Here is a 17198-nt window from a genome sequence, read left to right as displayed (position 1 = left end):
GAAGAAGCTCAGATTTCTTCACTTCTAGTAATGGTGCAGTTCCCCCAGGCCCAAACTTTCCCATCCCAATTCCCGCAGCTTCTGCGTTCCAGCCCCAGCCCTCCTCCATGACCTTGTTCCCGTCCTTTGCAAAGTCGTTTGTCCTACTCCGAGCTGCACTTTCCCTCGTCCTGTGCTGCGAGATGCTGCCCACTGAGTATCTGCGTGACACCAGGGCGTTCCAGGCCAGAGCTGGCAGGACGCAGATCTGTGAGCTGGCGCGCGGGGCGGAACTGCTGGCCCGGGCCGAAGGCCAGGCGGGGGCGGAGCTCGGACGAGGGCGGGGTGGCTTCGCGGTTCCGCCCCCCAGCTGAGCCAGACCACGGTCCGGGAACTTGCCAGCTCAGAGGTTCTAGGGGCAGCCGGCGCGCTTCTCTGGTTGCAGCTTGGGCCGCACGGGCGGCTCCTGTGGTGGGCGGCCAGGGGCGAGCCGAGATGGGCTGTAGACGCGCGAGGTGATCAGCTCGCACGCGGACCCACGCCTCCCGCCGCACTGCCTCAAGAATCTATTCTGTGGGTGCAGGCACGCACCGGACGCAGACCCGGCCGGAGCATGCGGGGTGTGGTGTGGGCGGCCCGGAGGCGCGCGGGGCAGCAGTGGCCTCGGTCCCCGGGCCCTGGGCCGGGTCCGCCCCCGCCGCCACCGCTGCTGTTGCTACTACTCCTGCTGCTGGGCGGTGCGAGCGCGCAGTACTCCAGCGACCTGTGCAGCTGGAAGGGAAGGTGAGTCTTGCCGGCAAGTCCAGCGTGGACCGCCTGAACCTGGATCGGAGCCCTCGGCAACGAGCGGCAGAGCTGATGGTGCCTGCGGGGTAGGGAGAGCTATGCTGGCCAAGTTCGGTGACCCTCGCCCCAGCTCTGATTTCAGAACAAAAGAGTTGGTGGCATCTGGGTCCCAGCTTGGAGAACGCCCATTCTCCGCGCGCGTATCACTGCACTAGTGGGTTTCCTGAGCTCTATGGGTTGCAGCTTCGGTTCTTTCCAATGGTTGGGATTTCTGATCCTTGGGAAAGGGTTGGGATTGTGCTCATCTAGAGGGGCAGCTGTGGCGTGGAGACCGCGGTGTCCAAACGAGACCCGTATCGGCTGCAGCACCAGCCCTGTCTTTGGGGCAACGAGACGGGGTAGACACCTGTCCGGGGCCAAATGCAGTCGGGTAGAGCCCTGCGCCCGCTCGGTGAAGGTCAAGCCGCCCTTGGCAGTAGGGCGCAGGGTTCCTGTGACACCTTTCTCTAGTCCCCATCAGCGGAGGACTTTTTGCTGTTGTTTAACTGAAGTGTGACGTATGGAAAGAAGCACAAGTCACAAGTGTGCGCGGGCGGGGTGCCTGAGCAGTCGTAGCTACTTTGGACACTGAGAACGCGCCAGGCACAGCGGCCAGCCTTCTCTCTTTGCAGAGTCAGTTTTATACGCTGCAAGTTGCCAATTCAGCGGTTTGCATAGTGCGCTGCGCTGATGCGGGTCTTCTCTGAAAACGTGGGCTGGGACAGCGGTGGGGGTCTGGTGTAGCTCATCCCATGGGCAGGGCGCTTGCGCAGGCCCGGGGAGGTACACGATCTGGTCTGAAGCACAGACTCCAGTGTAGAGAGGGCTCGTGGGGCAATGCGTGTGATGGGTGTCTTTGGTCAAGAGGGTTTTCTGAGAAAGGTGGATGTTGAGCGGTGCCTCGGATCTGCTTAAGCAGGGCATCAATGGTTATCTTGTGCACTTACAGAGCCTGACTTTCTGACGAAACCACAGAGACCAAAATCAACCCTCATCAAGACTCCTGCTGGAGTGCTTGGACTGAAAGATTGAAAGCTGCCTCCTGAGTGCTCCTGCACCGGTCCTTCAGAGAGTTGGAGTTTTTTCTCCAGCAGAAATCCCTTTGCCCGGCAAGAGCAGGGAGTCAGTAGAGCTTGGGGCAGACAAGAGCAGATTGGATCTGGGGGAAGACTGGCCTTGGGAATGCTGGCGCCATCGCAGAGCTGGCCATGAGCCTGTGATACTAAGCTCTTACCGGGCTGCCCTTTCCTCGGTAATTAACTCTCTGCTCACAACCTGCACTGCTGAATTAGTGTACTCTAACCTAAGGTCTTGGGGTGTCCTGTTCCAGCAGACCAAAATCAGAAACCGAATGCCTGCCTCTGAATGAGGTTTCCAGATACTTGCTTTTCTTCCAGGTTCTTAGAAGACTGTGTGCCTGAAAGACCACCTTTCCCTGAGCCCAGGGGTCCCTGGTGAGGGGTGACTTTCCCCCAGGTACTGAGAGATTGAGTAGAGACAAACTAAAAGACGGCTTATTTCTGTGGGTCCATTCTCATGTTGTTCCTTCCAATTAAGTGGAATCTGATGACTACCACATGATGCATGCAACTGCTGGGGTGGCAGCCCCCAATCTCAAGTCTCATTGTGAGCTAGCTACCTGTCTGTCCCCTTGGACTCCCCCTCTCCTCTGCCTACTTTCAGAGCCAGGCCAAGGTCCTCCAAAGGAGTGTAAGGACTGGGAAGTATCCAGTAACTGTCCATCCTTATGCCTACCTGGCCCTTCTCCCTCAACTCATTCTCATTCTGGGATTCCTTTGAGGGCCTCTTTCCCAGGGCATAGCTCCGCAGAGGACAGCTGAAGGCATCTGGTAGTTGTGGATAGGTAGATAGGATTGGGAGAACATGTCTGTTTTGTTATAGACATGGCCCCTACTTGTAAATGCATTTCACAGATCAGTTGACTACTGCCCAGCATGCTTGCATGCTTGCTACTCCACAGTGTTTATTACTTTTTTTTTTCAAGCAGTCTAGAACAAATCATTGGGTGGAGCAAGCCACAAAATGTTGGATTCTGGCCTCTGGTAGGAAGGAAGTTGCTCTCCATAGCCCTGGCCACTCCATTTAACTCATATAGGATCTAGGTGTTTCCAAGAAATCAAGTTGGAAATTTTGAAATTCCCTTTTCTGTCTGTGTTGATTAACCAGTGCCATAAAGGTGGACCATGAACCTTCTCACTATGAGCAACGGGAATATGGCAGGTGTAGTCACACCTGGACTGTCTTGTAAAGTAGGAAATGAAAGGCAAAACTTAGCAGTAGGGCCTTTTGGTTTTGCTTGGATGTAAAACCCCTCTAGAGATCCCTCCCTGTCTTGTCCCAGTAGCTGGACTGTGGATGTTAGCAGTGTATTTGAACAAGCCCTGCTCACATCCTCAAGACCTCACACTAATCTGGAATTGATGCTTTGTCTTACAAGGCTATTAAAATATGTGTTCATGTGGGTGGTGAGCCTTGCTGATTGGAAAAAGAAAAAAAAAGTATTGTGCTGGTGAAATGGCATTATACAGAAGTATATACTTAGTAGTATAGTGCTTGTCTGTCATGTGCAAGGCATTGTGCTGCTCCTTGGGACACAACACACCCATACACACCATTTATTCAGTTTAACCTATGATCAGATCATTCCTGTCAGTTTTATGGTGTAGATAGACTAAGACCAGTTTTGTCAGTATTGTAGCTTTGTCATAGCAATGGAATATAGTTATTTTACTTTGTGTAGCTGATGTATCATTGACATGTCATGAAGATGGTAAAGTCCTGTTGATCAGCGGTCATTTAAGATGATATGATGCTGGGTGTTTGAAATGGAGACTTGAGGTATTAGGTATTCCAGTGGGAACCTGTCCTGACTTCATTAAAGATCTGTCTGGCCCTAGGCTGAGGGACCCTTTACTTTAGTTCCTGCTTGTCGAAACATGGGCTGTGCACCTGCACTAGTTCTGATGTGAAAGCTTCTGTATCAAGCTACTAGTTGTATTCTTGTTGATCATAATATTTTAGAAGAGTGTCCCGGGATGCACAGTTAATCCTTCCCTTAGCTAGAGAAGCCCAAGTCGAGGTGAGCTAACAGGTACCTCATTTCTGTGGGTCCTCTGCCCTCATGTTCTTTCCAATTAAGTGGAATGTAGTGGACACCGCATAATGCATGTGGCCACTGAGATAGAAGCCCCAAGTCTGGGCATTGTGGGCTGGTCTCATGTCCCCTTGAGTATCCTGTGAAGGATAGTGTTTCTTTTTGTCCATCCCTGCTGCGCTGAGGCTCGGTGCTCTGAAGTCCCCAGATTCTCTGTAGTGAGGCCTCCATGCTCTTGATTCTCAGGAAGCAAAACCTCATGCTGGATGCTTTATATTAAATATAATTTATATTTGTAAGTTGAGGTTTGAGACTGTTCTGGTGCAAGTATCAGTTGTCCCTTGATGTTGTAGACAGGAGAAAGAGAAACGCAATAATTAGGTTTTAGACATGTGCCCATTTAGTCTAATTTTCATATAATACTATAATTATGTCCATTTCTGCATAGGTGTCAGATGAACTTGTGTGAGTTTTATTGACTGTAATTTGTAAGTTTATTCTACATGTGTGACTTGGGTAGTGCCTGCTGTTCCTGGCCCAGAGCCTTGTGGGGGTGGGAAGCAGGTCAGGAGGGGTTCACCCACAATGCTTCTCTCTGATGTGGTCTGTGGGGTGACTTACAGTCTTAGACTACTCTAGTCCTTGTATACAAAATGAGGTTTTGGGGGCCGGAAGCATGAGTCACTAATAGTAAAGGTATGCCATATGTTATACATTTTCTCTCTTGCAGAAAAGCTTTCTGGTAACTCACTCAGGCTAGGTTCTGGTTATATAGCCTTTTTAATTTTGCATAAAAATCCTAAGAATGTGGGTGAACCTGTCTGAGATCTGATCAGAACCAAACTCATGTAATAGAACTCTTAGCTGAAGCCACTGGTTTCTTTCCAAGACCACTGTGGTTATGACGTAACCTTAGCAACAAGCTGACTTTTGCTTTATAGTTTGAGCAGGAGAAACTTCTGCATTTTCAGGAGCTTCAGTTTTTTGAGAACATTACTGCCTCACAAGGGTGTAGCATTCTGCATGCATCCTTTCATTTGGCATACGTGAGACCAAATTATTACTTTAGGAATCCCATGTAAAGTTCCTCTTGTTCTTTAGACTTCTCTCCATCCCCTCCCCCAGGGATGTCTCCTTTACTCTGATAATGAATTCTGCTTTAATGGTACTTGGATTTATTTTTAAAAATATGATTGGTGAAATAAACTTTGGGTCTGAAAATGAACGACAAATGTTGAGATCATTTGGCTTAAGGAAAATCGAAATCTCTTTATTTCCTGTGGCTGACTCCTCCAGCTGATTTGGAAGCTGCTCTCTGGCATACATTATTACATGTGTAGTGCACCCACGGCATCTCTACACACAAGCTTTATCCTCATTTTTCACTTCCTTGAGTGGTTGGAAACCTTGGCTGGTGCAGTGGTCCTGCTGGTCTGCTTTGCTAGGTGTCTTGGAATACCCAGCTCATTCTTGGCTGTAACTTCTTGGTGCCGTTTCCTAGGCTCTGGTGTCCTGGGGTGCATCATGGGATGTATCTAGGGTCTGGGGAGCCAGAATGGCCTGTACCATCAGAGCTTTGGTCTTGCTCAGCGTTACTCTTGGAGTAAGTCCACTGGAATCGGGGAGAGATGGGTTCCCTTTACATGTGTCAGGTGAGTGTAAGTGGATCCCGAGTGAGGCTGAGTGTGGCATGATGCATGTGGGACCTCTGCTCTGAGATCCTGGCTGACTCTGTTCCCTCTTCCCACAGTGGGCTCACCCGAGAGGCACACAGCAAGGAGGTGGAGCAGGTGTACCTGCGCTGCTCAGCAGGCTCTGTGGAATGGATGTACCCAACTGGGGCACTCATTGTTAACCTACGGCCCAACACCTTCTCACCTGCCCAGAACTTGACTGTATGCATCAAGCCTTTCAGGGACTCCTCTGGGGCCAATATTTATTTGGAAAAAACTGGAGAACTAAGACTGTTGGTACGGGATATCAGAGGTCAACCTGGCCAAGTGCAGTGCTTCAGCCTGGAGCAGGGAGGCTTGTTTGTGGAGGCGACACCCCAACAGGACATCAGCAGAAGGACCACAGGCTTCCAGTATGAGCTGATGAGTGGGCAGAGGGGACTGGACCTGCATGTGCTGTCTGGTAAGTACCCTGTACAGGGCTAGCATGGGCTAACTTCTGTTTGTTGTGTACCTTTAGGCCCCTGGAGCTTCTGACTTGAGGGAAGTTAGGTGATAGGAGGCTGTGTTGCCTGAGAATGGCTTATAGTTCTGGTCCCCACAGGACTGTTATACCTCAGTTGAGGTGAAGCATCTACCCTTCCAGCTGTCCCACAAACTGGTTTGGGTTTTTGGTGTCTGCTGTAGACTTGAAATAGTTTTGGGTGGGAGCAGAACAGCATAAAGCTGCGGTAGCCCAGAGGCTTTTGAGGATGGATGTTAGGATTGAGGAAGACACATAAGGTCTCTAGGAAGAGCACAGCCTGCCCAGTTCCATCTCTACAAGATGGAACCAGAAGCCTGATGGAGATGTCAGCAAGTCCCCCTTGGGGTCTGAGATTGAGAAAAGGAGGTGTGTAGCCAGGTGCCTGCTGGGAATTGGGGTAGGTAAACCTGGGAGGAGTTCCCCGCTGGGACAGAGTAGTCAGGAGCTCCTATCGCCTGATGATAAGATTCTAGCACACATTTCTCCAACACCAGGGGAGGGCCAAATGAAGCGGCGTGTGTGCCTAATAACTGGAGCTGTGGACTTGGCTTTGTTTCTGGTTTTTTTTCTTTTGTTTTGACACAGCAGATATTTTCTGTGTGACAGACTGTAGTGATAAAAAAGTGTTTTCATATTAATCCCAGGTTTGGGAATATGGGGCTGCTTTGCAGCAGGTGACTGATTTGCCTCGTGCTCTAGCAGAAGCATGGTTTTGCCAGCTGCAGATAGTTTCTGTGATTGTTTGACATCTGAAATTCTGAGAAGTTCTCAGAGAATATATAAATGCAAAGACCCTGAGATGTGGGGTGGGTGGTTGTTGGTCATTCAAGGGGGTTGGTTGTGGTTTGTTAGTAGTTGTGCTCAAAGAAGAAACAAGAAGAAAAAAAATTAGATTCAGAGATCTGTCTCCCCTCTATCCTTTTTCTCTTATCTAGTGATAGGGACTGAAACCTGGAGGATATAGGATGGGAAAAAGAAAGGCCCACAAAGTAGCAAAGACCAGCTACAACAGACAGACTGTATCACTGATGTGTCTTTGTGGTGGGTAGTAGAGAGATGTCAGCCTACAGTAGGGAAAGTCAAATCTCACCTCTTGTCTGATTTGTCAGGGTCTTAGTTCTTTGCTCATAAACGAGAATGACTGGTAGTTCCCCAAACTGCCTTCTCTCCTCTCCTTTACTGTCTGTTGCCTCTATGTCCACACCTCCAGGCTAACACAGAGGACCTGCAGGGGTCAACTTAGTGGTCTCAGGGTTTCCTGGGGCTCCAGGAAGACAGTAGCCATGGCATAGATATCTAGCTGTAGTACCAAAATTCAGGATTATGTGCACCTTTCAGGCCACAGGGTCTCAGACAAGGCAGTGCCCTAGGTAAAATGTCATGCTATCCCTGTGCCTAGGACTTTGCTGTGTTTAAGCCTCAGGGTTCCCTCGTTATCCTAAAACAAACAGCTGCTTGTCCCTGGATGTCTGTGAAATCAAATTTGCAACCATTTTGCACACTTTGTCAATGTCAGACACTACATAGTGACTATCAGAATTCAGGACAGGGACTCAGACTGAGGTAGTTATGAGCTCTGGCCCAACTCTAGCACTGCCTGAAAACAGGCATAGAAACTGGTATTACCTAGAGCTGGGTGCCACCCATCCTAGGGAACACCGCCTGAATTCAAGGGTTGAGATGGTCTCAACCAGGACAATTGGCTTTCTTGGAGAATGGGGGCTCCTGAGCTGTTAGCGCCTAAGGAAAAGGTGGGTGTATAATGTGAGATGTTAGTGCTGGCCATTGTCGGACTCAGATTGGGACAGCTTCCAAGGTTTCTATGGCCAGTGGCAGGCTTCCCCTTTTTTCTTGCTTTGGCCTTGGTGCAGCTTCAGAAATGAGATATAAGCCAGAACTCAGGCAGCATCGTCAGAGAAGGAAGAGCGTACCTGACCTGGATGGTTATGCCAGAGGCAGACAAGCTCTTAGATGAATCAGTTCTCATTTGTGCTGACTCAAGAGAACTGTGGTGCCATGGGTTGGAACCATGTGCAGGTGAGCCTTGATCCCCACCCAGAAAGGAGAGAACCTGCCACTGCTCCAAGATAGGTCCACAAGAGTGCCTACAGTGTTAGCTTCATGTTTACTTGGATTGTATAGTTGCCTTGTGACCTGCATCGAAATGGAAAAGACCAGAGTGGTGGGGTATAGTGCTGTCCCAGGGGTATATATAGGTCAAATGAGATGTGACCCCAGCATCTAGGATGCTGGATTTGGCTGCTTGCCCTGCATCTGGTGCTCCTCAGTCCTTGCTCAGGATATCTGGGCAGTGGCACTACCTCTGATGCCTAGGGGAATCTGGCAGAGTAGTGAAGGCATTACCTCTGACTACAGATAAAACTTCATCTGGAAGCTGATGTCTCTTTGCCCAGCAATGTAGGAGAAATGACTGTGGGTCACCAGCTAGGGTGAGATTCTGTCTGGTTCAGGGGACAGGTACAGCTAGGGTATGTCCTTGCTCCATTCCATCTTGGTGGGCTCATGACCTTGGCCATTGCTGTGGAACTCTGGGGGTGGGGGTGTCAAGTGAGGGGGTTGGTGGCAACAGTGCCATTTCTAATACACTCTGAAGAGGAGGGCAGCAGGATACTTTTCATTGCCTTTGCTGTCACCAGCTCATTGGACTCACAGGGTGGAGCCTGCTGCTTCTGAGCGTGTCTACTTTTTTTCTCTAAATCCTGCTCTGCTTGTTGCTAATAGGCTTGAGACACCGCACGGAGCCCCACTGCTCAGGTCCATTTGGTAGATTCAGAGTTTGGACATGCCCCTGATGGTGTGAGGATTGAAGGCCATGTCTTGTTTGTTTGCTCATTTGTTTGTTCTGTTGAGAACAGGGTCTCTGTATTATGTAGCTTTGGCCATCCTAGAACTTGATATATAGATCAGGCTGACCTCAAACTCACAGAGATCCACCCACCTCTGCCTCTAGAGTACTGGGATGACTGATATGAACCACTGTGCCCATTGGTGGTCATGTCATGAAGTGGAAGGAAGCATTGTGCCCTGGAAGCTGAACAAAAGGTGTGTTCTTTGGAGTTCTGCATCCTCTGGTCAGTTCTTGCCTTGGTGGTTTCTCAGGCCACAGTGATTTTCTTGTTTTTATTTTTTCATCTTAATCCTCTCTCAACCTTGAGTAAAGAACAGTGTGGACTTCACTGACTTCCTTTCGAGGATGAATGGTTCAGGGAACCCTTGGGTCACATGGTCCTTTGTAGTGGTGATCATTGAAGAAGCCTAGGCCTTAGCTCCTAGGCCACTCTGCCCAGGTGTGTCTTGCTTCTCTGCTCCTGTTAAGCCGCTGTACCTCCATCTGTCACAAGATATACTAGGGACCTTAAAGGGCTTTGGTGTGTAAGAGTTTTGTTTTGGAATATATGTGTCACTCTGGCTGTTCTCGTTAGACAGTGCTGTCCACGAACCAGTTGGTCTGGCTTACAAGGTCTGCAGACCTTCCTAGCATCCAGCTATTCTTGCCTGTGTTTGCTCTCCCTGCTTTCTGGAGATTGTGCCCAGGATGGGCCCTCACCTGAATCTGTCTCCAGGAGGCTTAGATCCTGTTTTCTTTATCTTCATTTAGTTTCTTTTATGTACTTTCCTGCCTGATTTCCAACATGGCTCCCAGGAAATGTGATGTCAGCATCTGTAACCAGCACATTCTACAGCTGCTATGAACTTGAATTTGATTAATAATTTTTAGATGGAGGTCCTTAGTATCCACATTATGTTTCTGCAAAAATGAAGCTCGGAATTAAGACAAGGATGACTTCAGGTGAGCCACTAGCTCAGTTGTCACTCATAGCACTGACTCGTTGAGGTTTGCACAGGTTTGCAGGATGCCTAGCCTAACAAAGGGGCATCTCCTGCAGGTAGTTCTCAGCTAGGCCACGCACAACTGAAGGGGGTGGTCTCTACTTGTTCTCTGCAGCTATCAGCTGAGGTCCCGGCACATATAACTCACAGAGAGGGCAAAATTTAGGTACTTGTTTCAGGCTACATGCCCAGGCCTGGGCTCACTTCCCTCCACCTCCTCTCTACTGGAAGGAGCAGCCCTGGTTCAACTTAGCTAACTCTTCACTCTGAGGTGCATTAGGATAGCTTCTGAGGACCCTTGCCTCCAGCTCTCAACACTGTGTGGCCTGAACACAACCTTTTCCCTAGCATCTGCTGCCCTTCCTCCTGAAGGGGGCCCTCAGGTAGACTGTGGTCACCAGGGTCAGTAAACCTGCCTGTGGGCATAGGTCAGGTACCGACTAGGGTTGACTCCCCAGAGTACTGTACTCTGACACTAATGTTAACCAAAATGTTAGTCCCTGAGGTCTCCTGTATTGCCAGGCCCTGTCTGTGCTCCAGACCAGACCAACCAACCCATGTCTGCCCACATCCAGTATAAGCGTTGGTTCCTAGTCAGTGTGAGAATGAACAGCATGCTACAGAAGCCGCACACCTCAGCAGCTTCAATGTTGAGGTTCAGGTGACATCAGTGATGGGGACTGTGGTGACCCAAGCAAATATCACAGGAAGGAAAGGGGCTGCAGGGCAACCAGAGTTGAGGGTGGACATCCGAGGGACCAGCAAACCAGCTTCCGGGAGTTGTTCTACATCTCGGTCTCCTCAGCAGAAGTTTCTGGACCATGAAACTGGCATGGGGGTGGGAGTGTTTAATTTTTTGATGGGTTGTGCTGATGCCAACAGGTTGTACTTGTTTGGCGGCTTCTCCCTTTTCTGATAACTAAATAGAAGCAAGAGTGCTTGCAGGTGAGTGGGTGGGTGAGTCATAGAGTGCTTAGGCTGGGAGACACCCCACCCCCCCTCTCTGGGGTAGGTCCAAAGGATAGGGCCCCAGACACACCCAGCTCAAGGGTCCACAGAGAGCTGTGCTTGACACTGTAAACCCCAAGACTTTGTCTCAGGTTTGCTCCTTCAGGACCTGACAAGGCTTCTCTGAACTTCTGTTGGCCTGGAAACACTTGGCTTGCTTGCCTTCCACCCACATGAGTGCAGTCTTGGTTCCCCTGGGGCCAAGTCACCAGCACTTAGGGTCAGGGTATGTGGCCTCCAGGTATGTAGATAGCATTGACTTCTTCCAGGACCAAGGAGCCCTAAGACAAGGGCTTCCCCATAGCCTTTGCAGGGGAATAGCTACAGGGAAATTTGTCTGAGATGTCATACTATAGGGTTTCTGTTTACTGGAGAACTTGGGTCCAAAGCAGGACAAAGCCTTGAGACATAATTCACAGCAGATAACAAGCTTCCATCTTCTTGAATCTACTCTGGTTTGTGGAGAAGCTTCTGGGCCACAGTTTCTGTTTCATACCAGGGGAAGTGGGGCGAAGGGCAGGAGGTATCTGTTACTGGAGAAATGAGTTGTGTAAGTGGTTGACCAATGAGGGAGCTCATTCTAAGAGTATACACCTCTGAGTCCTCTGTAGGATGCCAGGCCCCAGGTTCTGGGTGTCTCAAGCCTGAGTCCTATGAATAAGACTCAATTTGATGGGCTCTTATAGTATATAACTTGTCCCAGGGCTGAAGGAGGCCTAGAGTATGTGCTAAACTGATGACCCCTTCCCAAGAGCCCATATCCATAGCAGACGGATAGATTCCCTCAGTCATCCCCACTCTCCTATTGTTTCTTGTAAGAAAAGCTCAGGGCAGATGGGCTGAGTGAACTTCTCCTTTGGGGCCATGGTGATCTGGAGAGTAGACCTTGGGCTGCAGTAGGGGGTCTGCTTTGCATTGAGACACCCACACCATTTTAGGCTGTGTGTGTGGAAGCTGCAGGAGGGTACCTCCGTTGGGTAGTATCCGCTGCAGGAGGGTACCTCAGTTGGGTAGTATCCACATGTGGTTTCAGTTCACCTTGGGGTTGGTTTTACATCTTGACAGGCTTGTAAGAAGAATTTTGTTTTTATTGTTGTTTTGGTTTTAAATGAGTAGGGTTGTTTATTTAGGACTACACTAACAAAATGAGTGGCATGGTGTTCCTTCTCTTTGTCTGGACTCCTGTTATTGCAGCTATGAGCTAGAAGGGCCAAGTGAGCCCTTGGAATTAATGGCTGGCTTGATAGAAGTTGGCCTCCTGCTTTGCTGATCACTCCCATGGTAGAGTTGGTGTTGGCCAGAGGTATTACCATGATTTTATCTCATTCAAACACACACCCTCACATGTAGGCCAGGGAGGCAGGCCTTTTGTATTCTGCAGTGCCAGGACTGGGGAGGGTCTGTGACTAAGCAGTGTTGTCTGGGCTGTATTATTACCCTGTTCTTTCCTCCTCAGCCCCCTGCCGACCTTGCAGTGACACCGAGGTCCTCCTTGCCATCTGCACTAGTGACTTCGGTAAGTCTGTTCCTGTGGTTGTTTTTCCAGGGTCTGAGGGCTTTCCTAAGCCAGCATTGATTTCTTTTCTGTGTGTGTAAGGGAGGGTGGGTTACTGAAGCTACCGAACCTGACTTCACCCTGCAGTCACAGGGAATAAGGCATTGTGTGTACACTAAGGTGAGTCTGCACACCATGCATGCTTGCAGGCAGAGTTGGGGCTTGAATTCTAGGCGGGTCAGTGTATTCTCACTGTGCACAGCAGCTCACAACCTCCTGGGGACTCTGCAAGTCTTTCAGTTCCCAGTAAATTTTCACAAGTGCTCTGGGAACATAGTTCACAGGACAGCCTGGTGTGTTCCTGTACTAGCCCCAGCTCAGAGCACTGCTCATTCTTCATGCAGGAGGTTGGGGTTTTGAAAGCTCCTTTGGAGTCAGGGATGTTTTCTGAGGGTTGGAGGCTCCTTGCCAGAATATTTGCACAGTGTTCTTCTTAGACCAGGGGTAGTCCTTGCTGAACAGCTGCCACAATAGTGGCTACATTAAGCTGGGGTCCAGCTGGCTGTGCTCAAACCCTCATCCGAAAGCCAAGAGCTATAACTTGGTGGAATCTTGACACCTTACTGCTCCACTCTCCAGGCCTTACCCAACTACCCAATACAAGTTGCTCCCTGCCGCCTCCCTTCTAATCATTCTTGTCCTTTGAGCTGCACTGTGACACCTGATGGGACCCAGAACTGCAGAGCATTTTGCTCCTTTTCTTGTTCTTACCTGGGGGAGAGCATGTGCTGTGTAGCTGACGCCCAGTGGAGTATCTTTGTTTGACAGGATCAATACCACAGACTTCTGTTCATCATTGAGCTTTCAAAAGGCTACTATGTGACTAGAGCAGGTTCATGTCTAGTTCTAATGCCTTTGACAACCAGGGACATGCCCAGGGTGACATGTGCTATGTGCCTGCTATTGCTGACAGAGGCAGAGCCCATTAGATTTACTGATCTCTGTCTTCTTCTTCATCTACAGTTGTCCGGGGCTTCATCGAGGATGTCACCCATGTACCAGAACAGCAAGTGTCAATCATCTACCTGCGAGTGAGCAGGCTCCACAGGCAGAAGAGCAGAGTCTTCCAGCCAGCTCCTGAGGACAGTGGCCACTGGCTGGGCCATGTCACAACACTGCTGCAGTGTGGAGTACGACCAGGGCATGGGGAATTCCTCTTCACTGGACATGTGCACTTTGGGGAGGCACAACTTGGATGCGCCCCACGCTTTAGTGACTTTCAAAGGATGTACAGGAAAGCAGAAGAAAGGGGCATAAACCCCTGTGAGATCAATATGGAGTGACTTGCAGGGTGACACAGTACTGTTGTCCTTCAAATGAGCCGTGGTGTTGTGGTCTCAATTGCTCTCTCAAATCCTGATAGCGATTGCAGACTGGTGGCATGGGCCCAGCCCGGTGCTTGAACTGGGAAGGTATATGCTGCTCTGACCCCTTAGGTCTCAGCCAAGGAGGCCCTGACCCATTGGAAATGCTGTAAAATACAAACTAAGTTATTATATTTTTTTTTGTAAAAGATGCCTTGGTGTGCCATTTAATAGTGTTTTTACAAAATTATTTTCAGCCATTGGATTTGACCTGATAGATTGGTGGGCACTAGGTTATGGTGCACAGGAATGGCTATGGGGTTTCCATGGCTAGGGCTCAGCCCTGTTATTCTTATGATGGAAATGTATGGAACAAATACTTTCTTTTTATTTCCCCTTCATTTTATTTTCTATTTTAAAAGCCTATCTTTGCAGTTGAGAACCTTTCCAGACTGTGTGGAGGCTGCTTCCACTCCAGAAAATAAAGACCAGGATCTGAGCCCAATATTACAGTCATCTTAACCCATCAGATGGATGCCCAAATTGAACCTTCTCTGCTCAGCTGTGGCCTGATGTCCCAAGACCTTTTGCTCACTGGACAGTTCTAGATGGTGCTGCCTAGCTTTAGGCCCCTACCAGGCCACTGTTGCCTTCCACCTCTGTCCACACCGTTTCCACTGAACCAGTCCTGTCCTTTGATCCCGGGTTTTTCCAAATGCACACAGCAAATCTCTGAATACCAAGGGACTAACCTGCTTAATGGCCCCATTTCTTCATAGGGTGTGGGTTTTCTCTACGGTAGGAAAATCTCCACAAATTGAAGCTTAAACAGCAGGCTTTCATTCATACAGTCCTGGAAGCCAGATGGGTGTGAGCAGAATCACATTTCCTCTGGAGACTCCAGGAGGGACTTTATAGCTTCTGGTGACTCCAGGAATCCTTAGCTTGTGACAGTTTTACTCTGGTATTGCTTTCCCTGCCATGTGACTTATGCCTTGTATGTGTGGGTCTGTATTGAATTTCTGTCTTGGGAGGATACAGACTGTTGATTTAGGGCCCACCCTGGTGACTTCATCTTCACCTGAAGTGTGCTCCATTTCATTTAGGTCAGAGGCAAAGGCTACAATAAATATCAAATCCAGAGAGAGATTCAATGGCTAGGCCCTTGCTACTCTTACAAAGGACCTGTGTTCGGTTCCCATGTTAGGAACTCATGTTAGGTGGCTTACAATTGCCTATAACTACAATTCCAGGGAATCTAGCAACCTCTTCTACTTCCATAGGCATCTACCCCACCCCCTCCACACACACACAAATAATATTCATTCCTATATAGGGAGCTGGGGGAAGGCTGTGTTTCATCTGTGTGTCCTAGCTCATGGGCCCTGTCCTGCTAGAGTCCTGGCTAGGACCTCATCAGTTCTTGAGTTGCTTCCTCCTGTTCAAATTCTGACAACTCTGTGGCCCTTCCTATGTCATGTTGGGGGGAATCCTCGCCCCCTCCAGCTATGGGCCTCAGGGGTAAACAGACCCAATTATTGTGTTTATTTAGTCATCAAGTGCTTCTTTCCATGCAGCTTCTGAGGCAAGACTTAGGAGAGATGGATATAGCCAGTGAGCACCAAGCTGATGTGCTAGTTTAGGTGTGCACACTCTAGTATGTGCCAGCTCAGTGTGTGCTGGTACGGGTCTGCAGGTCACAACAAGAAACAGGTGCCCATGGCTGAGGATGCGAAGCAGTATTTTGTGAAGGGCTGGGCCCCACTGTGGCTGGTGATTATGATACCTTATGCTAGCAGGACTAGGTCACACAGATGCCATGCCCAGTTGAGCCCCTCCCAGCTCCTCCTCTCAGCCTACAGGCAAGCTGCAGAACAGGATTGGTGTGTGTCCACCACCTGTCTCTACAGGAGATTGGGGTCAGGCTTGTTTGATTCAGGTGACTGGCACCTGAACCTCGGCTTTGGACACACCTGGGAGTGAGACTGCTTACACAAGATGAGAGATCAGGGCTTCCCAGGTGTGAAAGTAGTCTCTTTGATAGAACCTTTACTAAAGCTGGCAGGGCCCAAGGGGTTGAGAGGTACTGACGTCACTTGCAGACAACTTAAATTTAACAGGTGTGTGTAGGAGGACACCTGGTTCCTTGTAGGAGTTTCTTTTTCCAAGGCTGAGGCTGACTGGTACTGGAACAGAACCATAGAGTTGGGGAAGAGCCATCGTACTGGGTGAAAGCTGCCCTCCTGAGAGAGCGTACACCATGAAGTAGTGGGAGCTACTCTTTGACTCCATCCAGGGGAGCAATGTAGAAGCTCAAGACCTTGCCCACCTGTGCCCCAAATTTCACCTCTCTACTTTTCTGCCTCAATACTGCCCACTCTGCACTCTCCCCTCCTTCCGTCTCTCTCTCCCCTTTATTGCTCTTCCCCCGTCCCTTGTTCCAGCCCCATACACAGCCCCCAACTGTTTCCTCTCCCTGAACTGGCTTCTCCCTCCTTTGTCCCTTTCTCTTGTTTCTTCCATCTGCACTGTGTCCTGCTCCTGCACTGTCCCCATCTCCCTCACAGTCCCATTTCTCTACACTGTCCATTTTACTGTCTTACTCTTCTATCTCTGCACAGTCCTCTCCTCCCGTAGCCCCTCCTCCTGTATTAGCCTCTCTGCTGCCTTTTCCTTCATCCCACTGACCCGATTCCTTGTCCCCTCCTACTGTCTCTTGCTAGCCCTGTCCCCTCTACTGTACTGTCCCCCCCATACTGTCTACTCTCTTTGCACTGTCCCCTGTCCCTTTACTGCCTGCTCTTTCTCCCTTTCCTGTTGCCCTGTACTATGTCCTGGGCTGTAGGTACCACACTCAGACAACGTGATTCTTCTACTTCATTTTTTCTTTTAAACCTGTGGACCAGACCTCACTGCTGATTGAATCTCCTGTCTTCATCCCAGCTCAAAGGTCCTGTTCTTAGAGTTACTACATTCTGGTCAAGTTCTGAGAACTGTGTGGCCCTTTCCAGTTCCTGGAGCATACTGGGAGAGCCCAGCTTCTTTGGGAGGCTTGACTTGCCAAGTTCAGGATATGAGGATGATCTCCTGTGCATGGGCAACCCCTTCCATCCCCAATCCTACCAACTGGGGCTTCATGTTACAGATAGGAAGTGGAAATATCTGTGAGTGCTTGTCAGGTCCCCTCCTAATGGCTGTATGCCCCAAGGAGTTCAATGGTGGCTGGCTACTTCTCCTTGGCAAACAAGCAAACCCTCCCCCTGCGCTGTCCCTACCTTCTGTACTGTCCCCTCCAACCCCATCCCCCACTCTCAGCCAGTCTCTGATATGTCCTGGACCTCATTTCCTTCCTGCCTTGTGG

At 49.6% G+C, this 17198-nt stretch overlaps 1 protein-coding gene across 1 annotated transcript; it reads left to right on the top strand.

Annotated features, from left to right (window-relative positions):
• The first annotated feature begins 390 nt into the window (after positions 1–390).
• Positions 391–14048, top strand: Metrnl (meteorin like, glial cell differentiation regulator). The gene is made up of 4 exons (XM_028787929.1): positions 391–762; positions 5670–6055; positions 12435–12494; positions 13497–14048. The coding sequence occupies exons 1-4, from the start codon at positions 593–595 to the stop codon at positions 13814–13816; spliced, it is 936 nt and encodes a 311-aa protein (XP_028643762.1). The 5' UTR covers positions 391–592; the 3' UTR covers positions 13817–14048.
• The last annotated feature ends 3150 nt before the right edge of the window (positions 14049–17198 follow it).

This window comes from Grammomys surdaster, unplaced genomic scaffold, assembly GCF_004785775.1.
Source record: "Grammomys surdaster isolate TR1022 unplaced genomic scaffold, NIH_TR_1.0 125688, whole genome shotgun sequence".
NCBI classification, from domain to species: Eukaryota; Metazoa; Chordata; class Mammalia; order Rodentia; family Muridae; genus Grammomys; species Grammomys surdaster.
This window is presented reverse-complemented; position numbering and strand designations above follow the sequence as displayed.